Raw genomic sequence first — 19,798 nt, 5'->3', positions numbered from 1 at the left:
ATTTTTAGGCCAAAATGTGATCGTCTGTTTTGTTGAACTTCTGTTTCTGAGGCAATGGTGTGACTGGCATTACGACCCCACAGAAAAGAACTGTCATGACATTAGTTGGGTCTATATAGTTCAATAAGAGCTATAATTCCCCCATTTCCACACATTAAATGCTTATGCTAATGAGCTTTTATTGAGAAATATCCTTTTTCCATTGGACTCAGAAGAAAGGCTTGAAACATTTCTGAAACGCTATTAGAGTCTATTTGAATGATCTGCACCTATTGAATGTCCAAAGTAAAAAAAAATGAAAGATAAGCATCTAACTGTATTAGATACATTTCTACTTATTGGATCTTAACATTTTCTACATGTAAACTTCACTACTGGGATTTGACATGTGGGCAAACTGAGGAACAAGAAAGTAAAGGAATTTGTTAAGTGTTTAAGTACACGTAGGTTCCCTGTTCAGTGCTGTACGTACTTGCCTTCCTGCCTATTTCTTTAATAGCATAAAATATTTACCTGGGAGAAAAACCATAATCTTCTGCTGGGAAGAGTCTTTCTAATCCAGATTTTGAAACACAAATCAAGAATGCTTTGCATGCTGTTTCTTGACAAGTAAATGACATTGCTTTTTGTTTCTTTATTAAGATATATTGGTTTTTTTCTTCCTCGTAACATGGGATTTGTTCACGTGACTTTCAAGGATAAAAAAGTCAGACAGGAGCTACCATTAAGTATTGTTTTATTGTATTATTTAATGTACATGCAGAATTAAAAAAGTGTCAGTTATATCTGTAAGCATATAACTACAATGTAACTGTCTCAGGTCAGCAATGTATTGGATTAGGGACGAATAAATCTAAGTGAACAGACATCTTTCAGGATATACAGTTTATATGGTAAATCAAAAAAGTTTTCTTCAGAATGATCTTCCTCATAAAAAGATAAAATATATCTTGTTTAAAATCTTACTTGGTTTCAATACTGAAAAAAAAAAATCTATAATTGTACACTCTCCATTATGTACATAGAAAAACATAAAACTATATCCATACCAGTGTCTGTTTTAAATGCAAACAATAGTAGTTAATAGCTTTGTAACATTTTGTGCACATTTCCCCCTCTTCCCTCCCTCTCTCCCCACCTCCCTCCCTCCCTCCCACCCCCATTAAAAAAATGCAGCATTTCCTAAAGTTTTCAATGCTTTGGCAGAAATGCAACTGCAGGCACTCCCGTGTTAGGTAAAGCAATATGTGAAATATCAGCGCTAGATAAGAAAGCTGCAGGTGTACCAGACAGCTCCACGCTCAATCCCAAGAGCCAAGGCCTGCCCTCTTGGAGGTCAAGGACAGTAGATGCCAACCGGAGCAGGCTCAGGCCCCAGGCTGGTTACAAGAAAGCTGATCAGCCTCACAACTCTTTTTACAAAAGCTTCACGCAAACCACATGAGGATACGGGCCGTATCTCTCAACACAGTGCTATCACGAGGGCAAAAAGCTTCTGCAGGTCACAGCATCAGAATGTGTGGCAAGGGCTTTGCCTTGTAAGCCTTGCATCTTGCTGCATAGGCTAGCTTGATGCAACACCCTCCATTTAAGACTTTCTGATGTTGCAGCACAGCTAAAACCAGACTAACCCAAATGTGAAGTTTCTAAACCATCTCTCCTGACGGATTATTTTAGACGCAGCAAAGCATCTTCTGAAAATAGTGTGTGCTAGTGGCATGCTGACTTCTGCTGATAGAAAGTTTTTTAAAGCTCATAGGAAAGTTTCCCTCAGAGGCAGCCCCTCCTTGGCATTTTGTGGCTTGTGTTTGGCACACCTTCATGTTTCTTGTAACTCAGGGTTATCTCTGGCATAGTTTTATATTGAATACTCTGGAAAAAAAATGAAGCCTACGAGATAAGCACCTAAACGCTAACTAAAGGATGTGTCGTAAGTCACAGTCAGGAAAACATTTCCGTAATGACCAGTTTTAGTTTACAACTTCACTTTCCTTCCACAATTTAGTGAAGGCTGAGAAACAACTGGCTGCAAACTTCCGAGAAAGAATGAGATACAAAGGCACTAGAAGCCTTTCCATGGATGTGCAAAGCTTTCACATGTCAGTGTCTCCAACCTGATAAGTGTTAGTTTTTCAGGACATGCATTAATTAAGTAAATTGTTTACTTAACCAATGTATTCCTAATACACCATACCTGACCATGACTGCAAATCGCTGTAGTCAACTGACTATACAATAGTAAAAGAACATTCTGCTAAAACCTGCCAGCTTGTCATGTTTATTCTGCTGCAGCAGCTCTGTACTCTTTGGCCACAACAAAATGAATGGCATTACAGTGTTGGAAAGCATTTTTGTCATTCTTTGGTAACTCTGTGGATTTATCTTACAAGGAATGAACAGTGAGATAAAAAGGCATCCAACAACATTTCAGTCTCTGAATTGTACAGCCAGCAAAATGATATGCAGCTGTCATAGAAGAATAGCCATTTAAGGTTAGTTTGAAATGCAGACTGAAAAGAGAGGAAGAAAAACAACACAATAAGCAAGAAGTCCAGTAAGAATACATTGTAAAGGAAATTGAGCAAGAAGTGATTTTTTGTTTTGGGCCAGCATATCCACCAGTTGCTGTATGTTGCTTTGGGAAATGTTAAACTGGCACCAAAACACCCCAAACAACACAAAACTCCCACCCTCTCTCCAGGCTGATGGTGCTTTTCGAAATGTCCCTCAAATCTCTTTCCGTACTGTGGCTCGGATGCTGCTGAACACCTTGCCCATAGCCTCAAACAGTGGGTCGCAGAATGTGTGGATGCAGATAGAATAGACACGGCTAATGCACTGGATCTCAATCAGGTAGCTCCTGATGCATGGCACCACAGCCCAGATGTGCAGGAATGACAAGATAGCAAAGTAGATGCCCCAGATGAGTGCCATGGGAATGCCAAAGATTGCTGACAGTAAGCGATAAAACCAGTATTTTGTTACAGTGAAAGTGGTAAAACTGGCCTTCCAAATCCCATCAAAACTGTGTGTTCCTTCTGGCTCAGCAATCACATCTTCAAAATCAATCTGCAGCAAAGAACACAAAAATCAGGTCAGTCAGACATCCTCATTGAAGCGTGGAGTCCAGGAAGCCCCTGCCTCAAAAGCAATGATTGCCTGCAACAAATACTGAAGCTCCTTAGATCCCAACGTGAGTTAACCCATTTTAAAATATCATCTAAGCCACAAGCAAGTCTTGTCTTTTTTTTTCCTACTGATTATAAGTAAGCCTTAAAAACTAGCTCAAAACTAGACATCTAACTTTCAGACAGAGAAGAACCATCTAAGAAACTGAATATTTTGTCCTTCTCTCCTGCGACCTTAAGGGTGAGGAACACCCTTTAAGTGTGCTGAAGAGATGAACAAGGTGATAAAATCATTACTTTCACTTACATTACTTATATTTCCTTTGTCTAACTTAATCATCTCACATCTTTCTAAATGGAACAAATGCAGTCACTGCTTTGACATTTAACACATCAATAAAACGTGTTTTATTTGTCTGAATTTTTCCACCTTCCCTTATATAGTATTGCTGAATTTTGACAGTGAACAAGCGTTTAGGACATCTAAATATACTTTGAAATAGGCATAGATAGCTGTTGATTGGCTGAAAAACAAAGTGCTGGATTTAGATCTGCCTAAGATGAACTTCTCTTTATTGTAAAAGAGTGAGGGAACCTGCAATTTTATTAAATGTAAGAAGGCTCTTCACATTAGAGCCATTTTGTTCTAACCTGCTCTGTTTATGTGACAACACTGTTAGTGAAAGACACAGTCAGGATAACATATTAATATTTAGAAGGAACACACTCTTCCACATATTTCATAGTTTTGAATATTATTTATAAACCATTCACAAAGTCAGCTAAGGAAGCAGTACATTCCAGCATGCATATTTTACCACTCTCTGTTGAAATATTAAGCTTTTCAGGAAGCCTAATTGTCATAACATTTCTATTAGAAAATTAACAGAATTACGATTATAGTTGGGCTCCATGTCACACAAACGTGTTTGATATAACCCACAATACAGGATATTTAATTTAGGCAGCACAACAAATTGCATAGGTGGTGCATAGAACAGGAAAAAGAACACCATCAAATTATACCTCTCTAAGAAATGAAATGATTGTTTAACTTTGATCAAAGAAAAAAAGAAAATACATTCCTGGGTCTGAATCCCAGTGTCCAATGATACTGCTGCCATAAGTGAGGATTTACAGAAGCAGATTAAGTATGATATGGACCAGAGGTCTCAGAAACTCAGGCAACAGTACTTTAGCATGTTGGAAGGACATGAATATAAATATACTCAGTGTATCACGTATGCTGTAGGAAAAGGCTCAAAATAAGTTCTATTAAAATATAGACTGGAAAAAAAAAAAGCACCTCCTCCCTTTCTCTCATTGAATCTTCAATTGAGTTCAATTGAGTCCTTCAATTAGGAGCTGTTGGAGAGGATCCAGAGGAGTGCTACAAGGATGATCAGGAGGCTGGAGCACCTCCCCTACAAAGACAGGCTGAGAGAGCTGGGCTTGTTCAGCATGGAGAAAAGAAGGCTGTGGGGTGACCTCATTGCAGCCTTTGCAACCACTGCAACACTGCAACCAATACTTAAGGGGAGCCTATAAACAGGAGAGGAATCAACTCTTTACAAGAGTAAATGATGGCAGGACAAGGAGAAATGTTTTTAAGTTGAGGGAGGGAAGATTTAGGTTGGATATCAAGGAAAAGCTCTTTACCAAGGGAGTGGTGAGATTGGTACAGACTGCCTGAGAGGTTATGGATGCTCCATTCCCAAAGGTGTTCAAGGTCAGGTTGGATGCGGCCCTGCGCAGCCTGGTGTAATATTAAATGGGGAGGTCGGTGGTCCTACTTGTGGCAGGGGGGATCCTTGAGGTCCCTTCCAACCCAAGACATTTCTGAATCAGCTGTGATGTCAAACATCATAAATGCCTGATGTCATGCAGGTTTAACTCAATGGGCCTCTATGTCACTATGTCTGCTCCGGCCAGTGCATCTCTCCAGGCATCAGATAAAGTAAACTATAAACCTTCTGTTCTTTATCTGCTGCTTTATCTTAACAAGGCTTTAGTGATTTGAAAGTGATACGTGATTCTTCTGGATGGGAATTCATCATCAACATCACACTTAAAGTTGGCATTCGGATTGAAATTCTATCTCTACAGAAATCAAGATTAGGATCTGCGCTGGCTGAGTACCCAACAAACACACCACAGCTCCGTGTGCTTCTCTGCAAAGGCATTCAGACGTTAAAGTCTATCTGGAATTTCTGAAACTGAACACAGTAATCTTAAAGTAATAGCTACAAAAAGAGAAATGGAAACAGAAATGAAATGACAATTTTCTCCTGCAGTCCTTCTACACACACAAAATAGTTTGCACTTCCGTAGGTCACATGTGTGACCTTTTGGTACAGATCTTGGAAAATACTTCCATGGAAATTGGTGCAGAAAAAAACATATACAACACCACATCTACTGCTGAATGAAGATGGGAAATTTGAAATTATTTGGGCTCTGGAATTTCAGTGTGGGCAAGTCTGAAGCTTTGGTAGAAATAACTGTGATTCTTGGAAGTGCTTTACAGACAATATGTTCTATATTTTCATTGTGGCTTGATTATATATAGAAGTTCACATCTGGGGACTGAATAACTGACACAGTATTAGCTTTATTAAGTACATTGGCCATAAAATACTTACATGAATTGGTCCTTAGAGGTTAGCTGCCATTCATAGCAAGAAACCTTCCAGAATGTACAGTGGTTTCGTGTATTAAATGAAACAATCAGATTTCCTTGTATCAATTACTGGAATTTAGGGTTGCATTACAACAAAAATTTGAAGAAAAGGTTGTAGATATGTATAGAGTCAAGTTGATATTATCTCCTGGTGATGGTTTCCAATTGTCTTAAGTCAATTCTCAAGAACAAAAAAGTTTGCACGAAGTGCATATTATTCACTGAAACCAATCTTATTAACTGAGTGCACGTGCTGGAAATGTATGCTTGATTTTATTTATATTTTGAAATACGCCAGCAAGCATGTTACAGTATCTTGTTTCTGCAGCTATTCAAAAGCTTTGTAGCCCATATCATACAGTTGCTCATTTTCAAGGCAAATGGGCTCTTGGCTTATCACCATTAGCCTTGAAACTAGATAACAATATGCAGATGTTGACAAAAAAGGAAGATGACTTCAGCATAGAAAGTAGACTCTCAGAAAATGATACTACATGAAGACTTCATTTTTTCTCAAAGGTTTCACATAGCCCTCATATTCCAAAACTTCATGTAGTTTATTGTGTGCATCCCACCAGCTGATGCTGTGATAGCTGGCAGAGACAGTTTGTGCACATAACTATCAAACGGCAGTTCAGTGCATCAAGGACTACTCAGGGTTCTACCTAAAGTCTTTTTTATTTAGCTCAGTTATTACAGAGACTATCCTGCATATTTTCAGCTAGCTGATAAGGTAAATGTTAAATTACCAGGAAAGCAGCTTTGCATGGAGCTTTTTTATGGTTATGTGTTCAGCTAAGTGGGACCTATTTTTATCTGCAAAGCATATTTTTAACACGTAAAAAGAAACCATAAGTTAATGTAAATCTCCTAGAACATTGCAAATGAATACTAAGACTGCTTGTAATTTGATTCCTTTTAAATAATTAATTGCAGTGAATACTGAGAAATGGAAGCTGGAAAACTCAACAGTTTTCAGATCACATAGTAAATTTTCTATGATAGTGATTCTCAAAAGCAGATGGTTTTAGTCTGCTGTGTTCCTCAAGATATTCAGAGAGTTAATCCTGGGGAGCCAACAAAAGAATCAGATCACAACACATTTCCAGATGGACTGCACTGTCCTCATTCCAGGAGTTGAAGCTAATATTAGAACATTCATGATATATCCTTGGCCAGGGTTTCTGAACTCAAGTCAGACTCAGTTGTCCTAAAAGTACTTGGGAATCAATCTGTCTGTTAGACGCTAACAACAGTGCATTCATGCCACCAACAGTCATCAAGAGTTGGTGGAGCACGTTCTCAGAGTAATTTTAATGTTCCTACCAATGCATATAGATGGTGCTGTAAGAGCTATACCCAATGTGTCACTACTGCACATGTTCCATTTTGTTATTCCTCAAGATCCGTGTTCCCCAGTGCTCCACTTTGAATAAGGGAGATATCAAACTGAACCGAAGAGTGAAAAGACAGAAAGGCAGCCTGGCAGCTCTAAAAAAACTCTCAGATAAACACTGAGTTAAAGTGAATCTGTTGTCTGCCTATAGGCCACGATAATTTTGTTGTGAATTATTGAAATTACATGTATGTCAAGAGTCCAGCTACAAAGGAAATGCAGTACTGTCCAAAATTAGGCTTACTCTGAACAGAGCCTAAATCAAGGCAGGCAGTGAGTTGAGGTAAGCTGGGTTCTTCCACATCTCAGCTGCTAACAGATCACATATGAATTCCTGGCTGGGAATGGTTCCAATTGTTTCACCATTAGGGCAGTACAGATAACTCCTGCACTGCAGGAACTCAGACATCACCCAGATTCTTCCTGCATTGAGCCACTCCCAAGAAAGATCCTGTTTTTATCTCATAGAGATCCGTCCTCTGCAAGTAACATAAAGAATAGGTAGAGAGATGCGCTTTGCCTTGCTAACGGTTATAATTCATTCAGTTACACCATCCTCAGCCTCTTCTACCATTCTCCTTTGTAGTCCAGTCCAGCAGCACTCAGCAATGCTAAGTGTCATCAGGCTGATAATGAAAGTCCAAATGAACTAAGTAAAGTAAAAATAGGAGTGATAAGAGAAAGAGAGGTGGCCAGAAATGGGATTGCAGGGAAGAAAGACACTTTGCAGTTCTCCACTGATTTCTGGAAATGGACCTAACTGGCTTGCAAGGATAAGATACGTTCATTTAGGGTGTTTTCACAACTCCACTTTTATCAAAGCATCAAGAACATGTAAACCTGTGATGGATTCTGTTTCATTTACATAAAGACATACTTAAGTTAGCCATAGGTCCTGCTCTGAAGATTACATACTCAGTGTATAGTTTGATCCTTTGGAGCTGTCAGGGTGTACTCTAAAATAATTGCGACTTATTTGCTAGGCTAATGAAAATACAGGCACATTCACTTGTGACAAGGACAGAAGCAAAGGAAATTTATTGCAACCCTTTATAGAATACTAATAATTCACAACAGCTGCCCACTTCATCCAGAGCTATTAAACGCTATTAACTTCTGTTCCATGCCTACAATACACTTCCTGACTTTAGCTATTCTTTGTTTCCTACTATTCAGATTGGTAAAGCTAGTTTTTACATTGCTTCAAGCTTTTGTCTGATTCTGCTGTGAGAATTATTGTAGCTTCTTTTGCTCTATGTGTGTTTATTAAACTTCTGTCAGGAAATTAAGGAATCTCCTTTGATTCTTAAAGAGACTTATTTACAACAAAGGGAAATGGTATGGAAAAGTTTCCTGGTTTTCAAAACCTGTTTAAAGCAAATACCTATTAATTAAAGAAACTTAACATTGTGAATTTATTATTTTACTAAGAAACACAACAACCAACCAACCTAAAAAACCAACCACCAACCAGTCAACAAAAATCTCAACGGCTGAGTCAAGATTATGTGCCTTATACAGGAAAATAGTTATTATGTACGAAAACAGCTGACCTTGTCATGTTGGTTCCTATGAATCAAATCTGGCAGGCTCTAAAGGTATGTCAAACTCCATCCTCAAACTGCCTACATAAAGATTATGCTTCTTCTCAAAATCTGTGCTTTGAGGTATCAATTCCATTGAAAATTTACTGTGCTGAGTCTATCAGAAGTATATATGCATATATTAAGGCCATCAGCATTTTATGGAGGCTTTGGCCTAGGCCACATTTCTGTGAGTGTAACTGCAATGACTCAAACTGCTGTGTTCAGTGTCTGTGTTCTGCAGCTGTCTCCTACCACACAGCCTGCAGAGACAGGCACCACTGGGGAGGAACTCAACCAGGAGCTCAGCACGTCAGTGTTTCTGAGTGCTATTGATACCTTTTGGAGTCAGTGAAAAGACACCAGGGTCCTTATTGCATCTCTTCTGATTAATCACTGATATCCCCAATTGAGCAAACCACTTAAATGTATACACAACCTGAAAAATGGCAACTGTCTCACTGATGTCAGTATGTCTAAATGTGCCAGACAAGGGCTACAGCCAAGCCAGACTGAAAGTTGGGTCTTTGATGAATAATTTACATACATGTATCACTTGTTTATACCTTAAAAAAGTTCACCTTTTCAGCACCATCCATCTGACAAACATTTACCTGCACTGTGTAAAGAAGCTGGTACCTTGTGCCTGAAAACATACAGCTCGATAACATTTTACTAGGTGCTGTCAGGTGTGTCATAAAAAATACTTTAGATTGCAGAAGGGTGACCGCACAACATGAGCATCCAGATGTATCCAGAAATGAGCCAGGTTCCATCTGACCATCATTAGGTGTTCAAACTGACCATTGAGATTTCATTACATTTCCTTTCTCCCTGTGTCTACTTCCAATCACACTGCAAGAACTGAGTGTTCTGCCCGTGGATCTCTTGATGGAGAGAGTGCAACTTTCCTGAATACTACAAAGAATGCTGAAAAAGCAAACCATGTTTTAACAAACAAGGACACTCGTGTTGGGAAACAGAATTGAAGGACTACATTCTTCTGGCTAGAAAAGAAAACCATGTCCTGTCAGGAATTGCCACTACTGCACAAATGTTCAGATGGACTGTGAGCAATTTACTGTAATGCCATGACTTAGAAAAGAGTCATGACTGCAAGATCACAATTTCATAACCTGAAAATCAATGAAAACAGCCAAAATTTGGTAATAATTACTAAGAGAACAAGCTCTAACTGTGCTGAATTACTGATTACATTCCAGGAAAGTCCTTGCGATGGGCTCTGTCTTAGCAGACAGGCTCATCTAAATTTGTGGCAGTATTTATGGGAAAAAAGTTGCTGTGGCAGTGGGTCAGCACTGAGGCAAGGAGGCATCCTCCAGAGACCTCACTTGTCTGTGCTTCTTATCAGCAAAAGGAAAGAATAGCAGCTTTAGGGAGACATCTGCATTCTGCTGAAACACAGTTAAGCTTCCTGTGCAGGTGGGGATATCACATCAGTCAGCTCCATGGAAAATATTTTGGTGCTGTCAGTGAGCAGTCAGAAAACGAAGTGGCTGTTTTCATCCCTGGAAACTGAGCTGCTGGGAGGTGGTTGCAAATTTCCCCAAACGAAACTCTTACAAAGCTTTCTTCATTTTATTATTAGTTTCATGTTCCACAGTTTCACCTCATTTGATATTTTTACCTTAGTAAAGAACTCTGGTATGTCTCTGTGTATGTGCATGTTCACATGTTTCTCTGTGTCTGTATGTGTAAGGATGCACACACATCAATATGAACAGGGAGGTGGAATTTGGATGATACTAAAAATAATGAGAGCTCTTTTATTGATTTGGAATTAACCAGGATTCAGAAACATCAATAAAAGTACAGGTATTCTCTAAACATAATTTAGATGATTATGTTGCTTCGTGCTGGTAGTTTCACAGACCTGATATTAAGTTAATAAACTGCCTTAAGGGTTTTTAGAGCATGCTCTAGCTTCAGTCCTCCTATGGACACTAATGAAAAATGGAACTACAGTGATCTCGGACTTCTTAGTAGCACATGAAGAGAGATGGCCACCTTCATTAGGGTGCTTAGATCTAGAACTGAACTTTTTTTTTCCTCTCATTTTTAAGTAAGTTAACTGGAGAAGACTGTTAACTATGTATACTACCCACATACTCATTCCTGTTAATTGCTGCAATTATTTTAGCACATCTGTGTGACCTGTTCACTTCCCTCATTTCTGTCTGGATTGCTTACTGTTGACAGCGAGCATGCAGTGTGCCCAGCTAACTCTCTCTTACTGTCAAATGCCTCTGCATGTCTGCTGTTAGAACGTTGTCCTTATACTGGAAGATCTTAAGTTACTGACCCTTAAATATGAGGCAATTATTTCTTTAATATTTCATAAAGATCAAGATTTTGTTGGTCTACAGTTATAGTCTTATAATAAACTGCATTGGAAAAGAGATAAATGAAATCAGGTTTCCTAAAATGACAAGAGACTTTGAGACTGAAGTCTACAGAAGATATTAACTTGATCTTGAGAGAAATGTGAATATGTTTTTATAGTATTTGTTTGAGTTCTGAGAAGGTGTTTTAGAGCTTACAGAGGAAGTGTTGCAACTCTTGGTTTCCTTGGCTTCTTGGAAACTCTGACTTACATTCAGCACAGCAGGATTTTGGACAGGGAATGTGATGCTTTCACTTTTAGCTGCAGTGGTATCATCTTCTCACTTCTTATTCGAGAAGCTGAATTTAACAGTTCCCATTTATTTGAAGTGGAAGTACATGGCTCAGATACGTAGAATACAGACATGCCTCACTGAACAGCTCCACTAGCATCAATAGCATAACTCCTTGATTATCATGAATAAAACAGGGTGTGAACTTCATCAGCTAATGTATTCTCTACAGTGGGCATAGTGGTAATGAGACTGTCCTTCTAAATACTAAACCAATGACATAATTTTGATAAGAATAATACTGCATAAAATTGCTAGTTTTGAAAATATTAAAAAACATTTTCGTAAGAAATTACTTAGAAAAAAAATAAAGATACTTACAGAGTTAACCCTGGCCCTCCAAGCAATCAAATAAATTTAATGGCATAACTTATCTTCAAAATAAGAAATCAAATCTCTTTAGCTCTAGACTTTTTTTTTTTTTTTTTTAATTAAAGAGCATCTGGAAAAGGCAAATGATAGTTCAAACAGCTCAAAAAAGTCAGTTGCTGGTGTAGATTTCATCCCACTGCCTATTTGTTGCAAAGATATTTGGGGACAGTGGGAAAAATAAGCTTTAGTTTAGAGCTATATTTCTCTTCTGCTTTCCAAACATCTCAAGTATTACTGATTCATACACATTCATATACGGTTTTTTTTTTTCTCTCTGTTGCTTAAAATACACCAGAGATCAGATTCTCACTGGAGATCTCATAGCAAAGCCACTTTATCACACACGCTTTCCCTCTTCCCACTGGAGATACTTTTCTCAATATTAGACATCCTTACTTTCTGCAGTTGAGATGGTATTTTTATCCATATATTGGGTTAAAAATTCTAAAATGAGTTCAGATTCTTCTTAAATTTTCTAATATATTATCTGAACTATGTGAGACCAATCTTCCTCCAAGAGCACTCAACCATCTGAAGGGCAGAAGCTCTGTTCTCCCACACTGTCACACCAGTGACAGCCCTCACTGCCTCACCCTCCCAACCTCAGCAAAAACACTGGGACGGCACCCATCAGCACCCATTTTCCTTCCAGTAGGCTCCCAAGCCTGGAGGTGTGAGATGGAGCCTGGTTGGCTCTCTGAGTGCCGTGCTCAGCACAACAGCGTGTGACCACATCTGTGAAGGATTTAGTAAATAACATTGCAAATTGTTCTTTTTTTAAAGTTGTTTTATTTTTTATTTTTTGGAAATTGCCTTAAGCGTGGCTCAGGATGGCTGAGCAGCACTGTGCTCGCTAATGCCTACATCGTGGTGTTGTGGTATTTGTCAAGAGCTGACTGAAAATTCCAGACTCGGCCTTGCAGTGAGCAAAGCTGCCCTTAACTGCATTGGCTTTAAGTAAGAAGGCAGGGACGCAAGCGTTTAAAACTTGGTACAAAAGTTCCACATTGCTACATCTGTAGCCAAGTGCAGGATTATTATTTTTTTTCCAGAGAAAAGGTCGCTTACACAACAGCAGCAGATAGACACTGTTAGAAACAAAATAATAATTACATTGTGGATGGTACAGCAGTACCCTAGCACAACACTACAGGACTACAGGAAAGAACTGTAATCAAATGTGACCACATGTTCAATCCTTACTAGTCCAGAGGGAGTAGAGTTTGCTGGGTGATGTGCCTGGTCCATTCCTATCCTGAGCAAGGAGCGAGGAAGCACTGAGAAGCACAAGCCAGCCTCTCCAAGGGCTGCAGGAAAGCAGCTCCTGTGTTTCTTCCTAACAAACTCCGCAGATTTAGCCACAGACACTTTGAAAAACTTTGAACTGCAACGAGTTGGAAGGCTGGAAGTTCAGCCACAATCTGGAAAACTCAAATATTGCATTGGAAAACAGGAAGAGCAAAGACTGTGCAAGACCTGAAGGAGAACTTCAGTCAACTTCATGTGAGACCTAGGTCAATGGGGAGGCAATGATAAATGACAGAAAAAAAAAAAGAGTATTTCTGTTCTGCTAATTCCATCCCAACACACACAAACATAAGCTGTGGATTACAAGTCTAGAGTGGAATCTGCCATATGAAATAGGTATAACGTTGAGGCAAATAACTGTATAATCATCAAAATTCCTCTCAGAGAACTCCCACATGCACAGAGGCTACTTCTTCCTTGCTAAATTCATGTTTTGCTTTCTATATGACAGACAACCAGAAGCTGGTGCCTCAAGGAATGGGACCATGCTGCACATCGTTGGCATCCCAAAGTGATGCAGGAGAGCAGCCATATGAGGAAGAAACTCATTCCTTTCTGCTTCCTGCTGAAGGAATTAGAACAGGAAAGAAACTCTGGTGGTTTCACTAGATTGTGCTTCTTGCTGAATGGATCTGCCAACGGCTTTGACTGTGGACCTCAGCTTTCACACCACAAGGTCAGTAAAGCCTCATTTGCATCCCTTTCTGAATAGACTCATTTGCCTTCCCCACATTTCTAGAAATCTGGCACAGCATTTAGTGTCCACTTGGTATTATTTATTTAATAAAAAATTATTTTTTATTAAAGGGTCTGGATCAGGTCTCTCCCTCTTGCCTGGGTTGTTCTCCTGATGTTTCCTGCTCCATTTCATTTCCATGTCTCCTGTGGACAAAGCTGCAGATGCTCTGTGTTGCACTCCAAGGGAACGTGCATTGCTTCTTACAAGCAAGTGTTATTTTTAAAATGTGCTATGGGAAGTATTTGAATGCAGCCAACACTGAGGCCTTTTAGAGAGCTGCTTACAGAGCAGATTCCTCGTTCTCTGTCTAATCATTTCTATTTCATGGTTGACTGATTTGTCCCTAGTTTCCATGCTATTGTGACTCATAGTCAAGTGGCAAGAAATGCATTAAATTCTAGTTACAAAGCAGAAGGTTCTGAATCTAGAAAAAGGCAATGGCCCTACACAAAATTGAATTAAATCTGAGGCATGCTTCAGGCTTTAAAAAAGAACATGAACAATTTTTTCTGTCTTCCAGCACCCAAGACTCCTGTTACTCAGGTACATTTTTTACACTCTCTAGGTTACATGATGGAAGAGGTCATGACTGGTGGTTGAGGCAGGAACTGATCTTTGTCTTCTCCTCAGTCAGAGTCTGCCCCCTAGGAACTGGATCTAGACTTTGCAGCTACTTCTAAGCTAAACCTGAATGCAGTATCCAAACAAACTCAAAGTGTAGCAAAATTCCTTTCTGTATTGGTAGGGTTGGGTCTAGTTACAAAATGCTTACATAAGTCAAAGTGATTCTTACTTATCTTTGTGACAAGATGAGAAAACGTTGCTTTGAGATGTCAACTTAAAAAAAAAAAAAAAAAAAAAAAAAAAAAGCTGCTGTTTTTATAATGCAAAATGAAAAGTTTGTGGTTGACATTCATTTTGGTACATCACTGTGTCTTGATGTGCTTCTGTGCACTACCGGGAGCTCATGCATACAAGACATGGCACTGCTATTCCAGCTGCTTGCTGGTTCTCAATGAACACATTTGATGGTCTGCAATTATCTTGGAGGGACATACTGAAAAGCTTGATTTTTCCATTTGTATAATTTTTATTCTTTAAATGTGGTTTGGATTATTGAATCTACTAAGCTAACTTTCTTAATCATTGCCCTTGGAAGAAGCAGAGAAAGCAGGACAGGCTCTGCATGCCACTTCTTTTATGTCCATTAGGAGTTTTTTCCACCAGCAGCCTGCCTCTTGTCCCAGCAGGATCTTTCTCTCCCAGGCTAAGTCTGGACACTCGAATTCCGACTTGCCTGGGGGCTGTGACTCATCCTTGGAAGGTCTGGTTGCTTTGGGGACTCCTTCTGTTGATGTACGCAATGAGCCATGAGGAAGCCTTGTTCTCCAGCTCCTACATTCCTGCTACCCAGCTGCTCCTCCATGGGTAGCAGATAAAATAATTGTTCCCTCCTCCCTTACATCAAGCACTTTAATGGAAGTTTTGTACCACTAGGCAGTGCTACAGATGATTTTTTTCCCCTAAACAAATGGAAATTTCATCTCTTTTCTTTCTAGATCTTGGACAATGGCTCTCTAACAAAAGAGACAGCCCAAATTCCTATTCTTGATACAGCAACGTGGCCAGTCATACTCAGCACCTCCAAGCTGTTTAGAAGTCAGTGGAATTTGAGATTACACAAGACCTCTCTGCATTGTCCGCACATGGTACAAATCATGCTCCTGACATACATTTAGAAACTGGATTCCAACCTTTTTACCCTCCAGAGACAATACAACATTTATCTTTTTTTAAGAACAAGTCTTCCTGCTCTGCAGTCCCAGTGCTCAGGGAGCTCATGCTGGGCGCTAAGCACCCCGGTGGCTTTCTCATCCACTACGACTGACTGGACAGCCCTTGGTTTGCTGGGTCCTGACAAGCTCAGGTGACAGTGTCCCTGGTTTTCACACAAACAACATAAAATTCTCCCGCTAAGAGAAAAGTCAGCCCCATGATTTTTCTGACCAAAGTGAGTCCAAGCAAAAATCTCCGTCACTCCAGATTTGTCAGAACTGTCCAACTGAGCTAAAACTGTCCAACTGAGAAGAAAAAGTCTAGAAAGAGGCACCGTCTGGTTTTGCCTAACTTCCTTTTCTTATTCCCCGAGAGAGGGAAAAACAGCACAGAAATGAACATAAACCGAACTAAACTAACGAAGCCAAACCACCTCTGCAGACTCTGAGCAGAGGGAGACCCGTGCCGGGGCTCAGCCGGGCTGGAGCCGCCTGCTCAGGGTCCGCAGCCGCGGGCACACGGCTCGGGGCAGCGCAGCTCGGAGCTTCCCCTCTCGCTTCAACGCCGAAAAGAAGTTGCGAGCTGCTCCCTCCCTCCCGCAACAGGTGGAGAGAAGCGGTCCTCCCGTCCCGGCCCCTCACCTTCACCACGTCGTCGTTGAGGTGCTTGGGGTCGCGGTTGACCAGGTCGATCTCCTTAGTGTGCACGTCGCGCACCGCCTTCTCGCTCAGCTCGTCTGCCATCATCTTGTTGTTGGGCTTGTAGATGTTGCCCTGCTCCCTGACGGGCGCCGCGTACAGAAAGCCCTGCGGGAGGGAGAGCGGCCGGAGGGCAGAGCCGGCGGGGAGGGAGGGAAGGAGGGAAGGAGGCAGGGCGGGCTGGGGGCGGCCCCGGTCCCGCGGGGAGCGCGGCGCGGAGCGGCGGGCGGCAGCCCGGGCTATTTAACGGCGGCGCGGGGCGCTCACCACACCCCGCGCCCGGCGCTACGCCCGCTCCCGCGTCCGCCGCCAGGCGTCCCCGCCGCGCCCCGCACGCCCCCACGCGCCTCCCGGGCCGGGCACAGAGCGCTGCCGCCCGCCGTCCCCACGGCCCGCCCGGAGAGGTGGCTTTGCCTCTGCGACCTACGCCAGAGACGGTGCACAGCGACGCCCTCTCCGCGCCCCTCACGTCTCGCCTTCGGTTTGCCGCCCTCGCCGCGTGGCCTCGCCCTGCAGCCCCGGCTCAGCTCGAAGCGGCCGAGCCGCCCGCGACCCCCCGCCCGCCCTCCGTCCTGTCCCTTCCCGTCACATCCCGTCCTGTCCCGTCCTCCGCGATCCCGCTCCTTGTCCCGTCCCGTCCCGCCGCGGAGCGCGGGTCGGGCGCCGGCAGCAGCCCGGCTGCGCCCGCACAAGACGCCCTACCTCCGAGTCCACGTATTTGGTGCCGGACATGCTGCCCCGGCGCTGCCGCAGGTTGCTCTGCTCTATAACACGGAGGAGCGGAGGAGGCAGGAGGATCCCGCTCGGCGGAGCGGCCAGCCAGGGGGAGGGAGGCGGCTGGCGGCCGGCCAGGGGCTGCTCCCCGCCTCGGGCCGGGGCTGATGACAAGCGGCGGAGCGGCCCGGCATCGCGCGGCGCGCCCGGGAGCGGCCCGCGGTGGGAGGGGAAAGCGGCCCGGCCCCGGAGACCTGCGAACGGGCGGGCGGCCCCGGCTGCCTGGGCAGCGGCAGAGACAGCGACAGCGACAACGACAACGACAGCGACAGCAGCCACTGCGACAACGACCGGGGCCGCCCTGCCCTGCTCGGGCCGTACCGGGCAGCGGATCCTCGCCAATGGGCTGCGGGGGGCGGCTGTGCCCGAATGTGGCAGAGCCCCGGGGGACGGGAAGGGACGGGGAGATGGAAAACTTGAGCAGCGCTGCGGGAGAGAGGCGTTGGTAGAGCCCCCCCCGCTCTGACAATGTCACACACACTGTCCCGGGAGCAATTGTGGAAACTTGGACGTCCTCGGGTTGAAGAAAAAGAGATTTTCTCAACCGGTTCATTTCAAAACTATGCAAATATTTAACGGTCCCGCACGCTAACAGTACTGTATTTTTCCTGGGAGGAGGCTGACCCGCGTCTGCCGTGCGTGTTAGCTGCTGGGACTTCACTTTGAGAGGAGCGGTGAGATGCCGATATTTAGCTCTGTTCTCACAGCCTCTCATAAGCCCAGGGGCGTACATAAGGGGAAGAGCTGCAGTGATCCATCGCTGGGTCCAGTGTGGTCCGAGGCACAGCTGCCGTGTACATCTACAACCCCCATGTTACATTCAGCCCTTTTTAAACATTTATTTCGTTTTTAATTTTTGCAGCCATTATTTTTCTCTTAGTAAATCAGAGCACGGCATGAGATCTACAACATTAACAAGAAAGTGGGCGTCAGTTTTATGCCATTATGCACAGAATTGCAGCAAAAGGAGTAGAACAGCCTTAATGCAGTGTATTCAGCTTTGTCAGTTCAACAGAGAAGCACCCTCAAACAGGCCATTGGCTGTGATGGTGAAGGCTCTGTAAGTGTAAATAAATGTACCTGTTGGGGATGCAGTCTGTGTAGTTCTGATATGGACAACAGGGAACATTGGACTTTAAGTGTTTCTATTGCTCATAAACTTTACAACTGTGGATGGATGTTTTCCAGCTTTCCAAGTTAGTTGACCCTTTCAGAAGCAATTTTTTTAATTCACATGATAACTTAAGCCATCCTTAACATGTCCTAACACTTGAGTATGTGCATTAAGGCAAATGTATGGATTTAAAGACAGTTTCTGGGATTTTGTAATTCATCTGAAAAAAAAAAACCAAAACAAAAAACCAACAACAACAAAAAAACCAAACCACCAAAAAAAACCAAACAACCAACAATAACTAAAAAATGCCTTTTTAAAAAATTTCCCCCATTACAGTTACAATTTTTGTATCTAAGAAAGTTTCATACCTGGTCACTGTCCTGCACATCATCAGAATATCATAGAATGCCTTGGGCTTCCACGGACCTTAAAGCCCACCCAGTCCAACCCCTGCCATGGGCAGGGCTGCCATCCCCCAGCTCAGGCTGCCCAGGGTTCCATCCAATCAGGCCTTGAGAACCTCAGGGAATTTCCTTCTAATATCTAACCTGAGTCTCCTTCTTGTACAGCCATTTCCCTTGTCCTATCACCATCAGCCCATGTAAAATTTAGTCCCCCTCCTTCTTATAAGCTCCCCTCAAGTACTGAAAGGAAGATCTTGAGCCTATATTCAGTACTACTGCATGTCTCAAGGATGACTAAAAATAGGAAATCTATTGGTTGATTTGAAACAGTAATGATTCCTGGAATGGTTTCTGCAGAACTTCAACAGCCTTTGGAAGAAGTTTCTGAATCATACAACACTGCTGCAGTTAAAGAGATACTGGGAGCAGGAGGAATTGATAGATTTCATGAGATGAATCCCAGCAGAGGAGCAAAGGAGCTCTGCAAAGAGCTGTGATGCCATACAAAGGAGCAGGACAGCTCATCTGGAAAAGGCATGGCAAAGGCTTGCAGGAACCTTCTGAAAGTGCAAAGGCTGTGCTCCCTTCTTACCTACCATGAACGGATTATCCAGGAGTGGCCTAAAATAGCCACAGATTGCACACACCAAACTGGCTTTGCAAATACCACCCAAACTTCTTCTCATTGAGATTTGCTGCACTGTTGGCAGCCTGGGACAGCTGCTGAACAGAATATGTGTTAACTACCTGGCCACCTTGCTGCTCTTCTTTTTCCATCACACCAATTGCATTTCAAGTCTAATTTAAAAAATGTTTTATGCTCCAAAGTTTTGCTTTAACTCAATGCCCACATCTTGGAATTGCCTTAATTGAGAGCTGACTGTAAACATGCAGCTGAGTGTGTGCAAGGTGGAAGCAGTTCTTCAGATGTTGATAAGAAGAAAAGCCTTGGTACTGGCAGGAAACATATCTTCCAAAAAGCAAAAATTGGATTGGAAAAAATTCCTCAAAAAACAGTGTCAGAAAATGAGTCACAAAGCTGAACTAAATGTGCATGGCTGCTCACTGCGCGTCTTTGTCTGGTACCGAACACTGCCTCTCACTCCACTCCTCCCCCTGAAGTTGTG

General features: G+C 42.5%; 1 protein-coding gene across 1 annotated transcript; it reads right to left on the bottom strand.

Moving 5' to 3' along the window:
* Positions 1-719: 719 nt before the first annotated feature.
* Positions 720-17,217, bottom strand: CAV1 (caveolin 1). Its single transcript, XM_052668474.1, has 3 exons — positions 17,079-17,217; positions 16,320-16,484; positions 720-3,069 (listed from the first exon to the last, which is right to left on the bottom strand). Exons 1-3 carry the CDS (start codon positions 17,106-17,108, stop codon positions 2,728-2,730), a joined length of 537 nt encoding a protein of 178 aa, XP_052524434.1. The 5' UTR covers positions 17,109-17,217; the 3' UTR covers positions 720-2,727.
* Positions 17,218-19,798: the final 2,581 nt, after the last annotated feature.

Source organism: Tympanuchus pallidicinctus, unplaced genomic scaffold, assembly GCF_026119805.1.
Source record: "Tympanuchus pallidicinctus isolate F22 unplaced genomic scaffold, pur_lepc_1.0 scaffold8, whole genome shotgun sequence".
NCBI lineage: Eukaryota > Metazoa > Chordata > Aves > Galliformes > Phasianidae > Tympanuchus > Tympanuchus pallidicinctus.
Note: the sequence above shows the minus strand (reverse complement) of the source record. Positions and strands in the feature narration are given on the sequence as shown.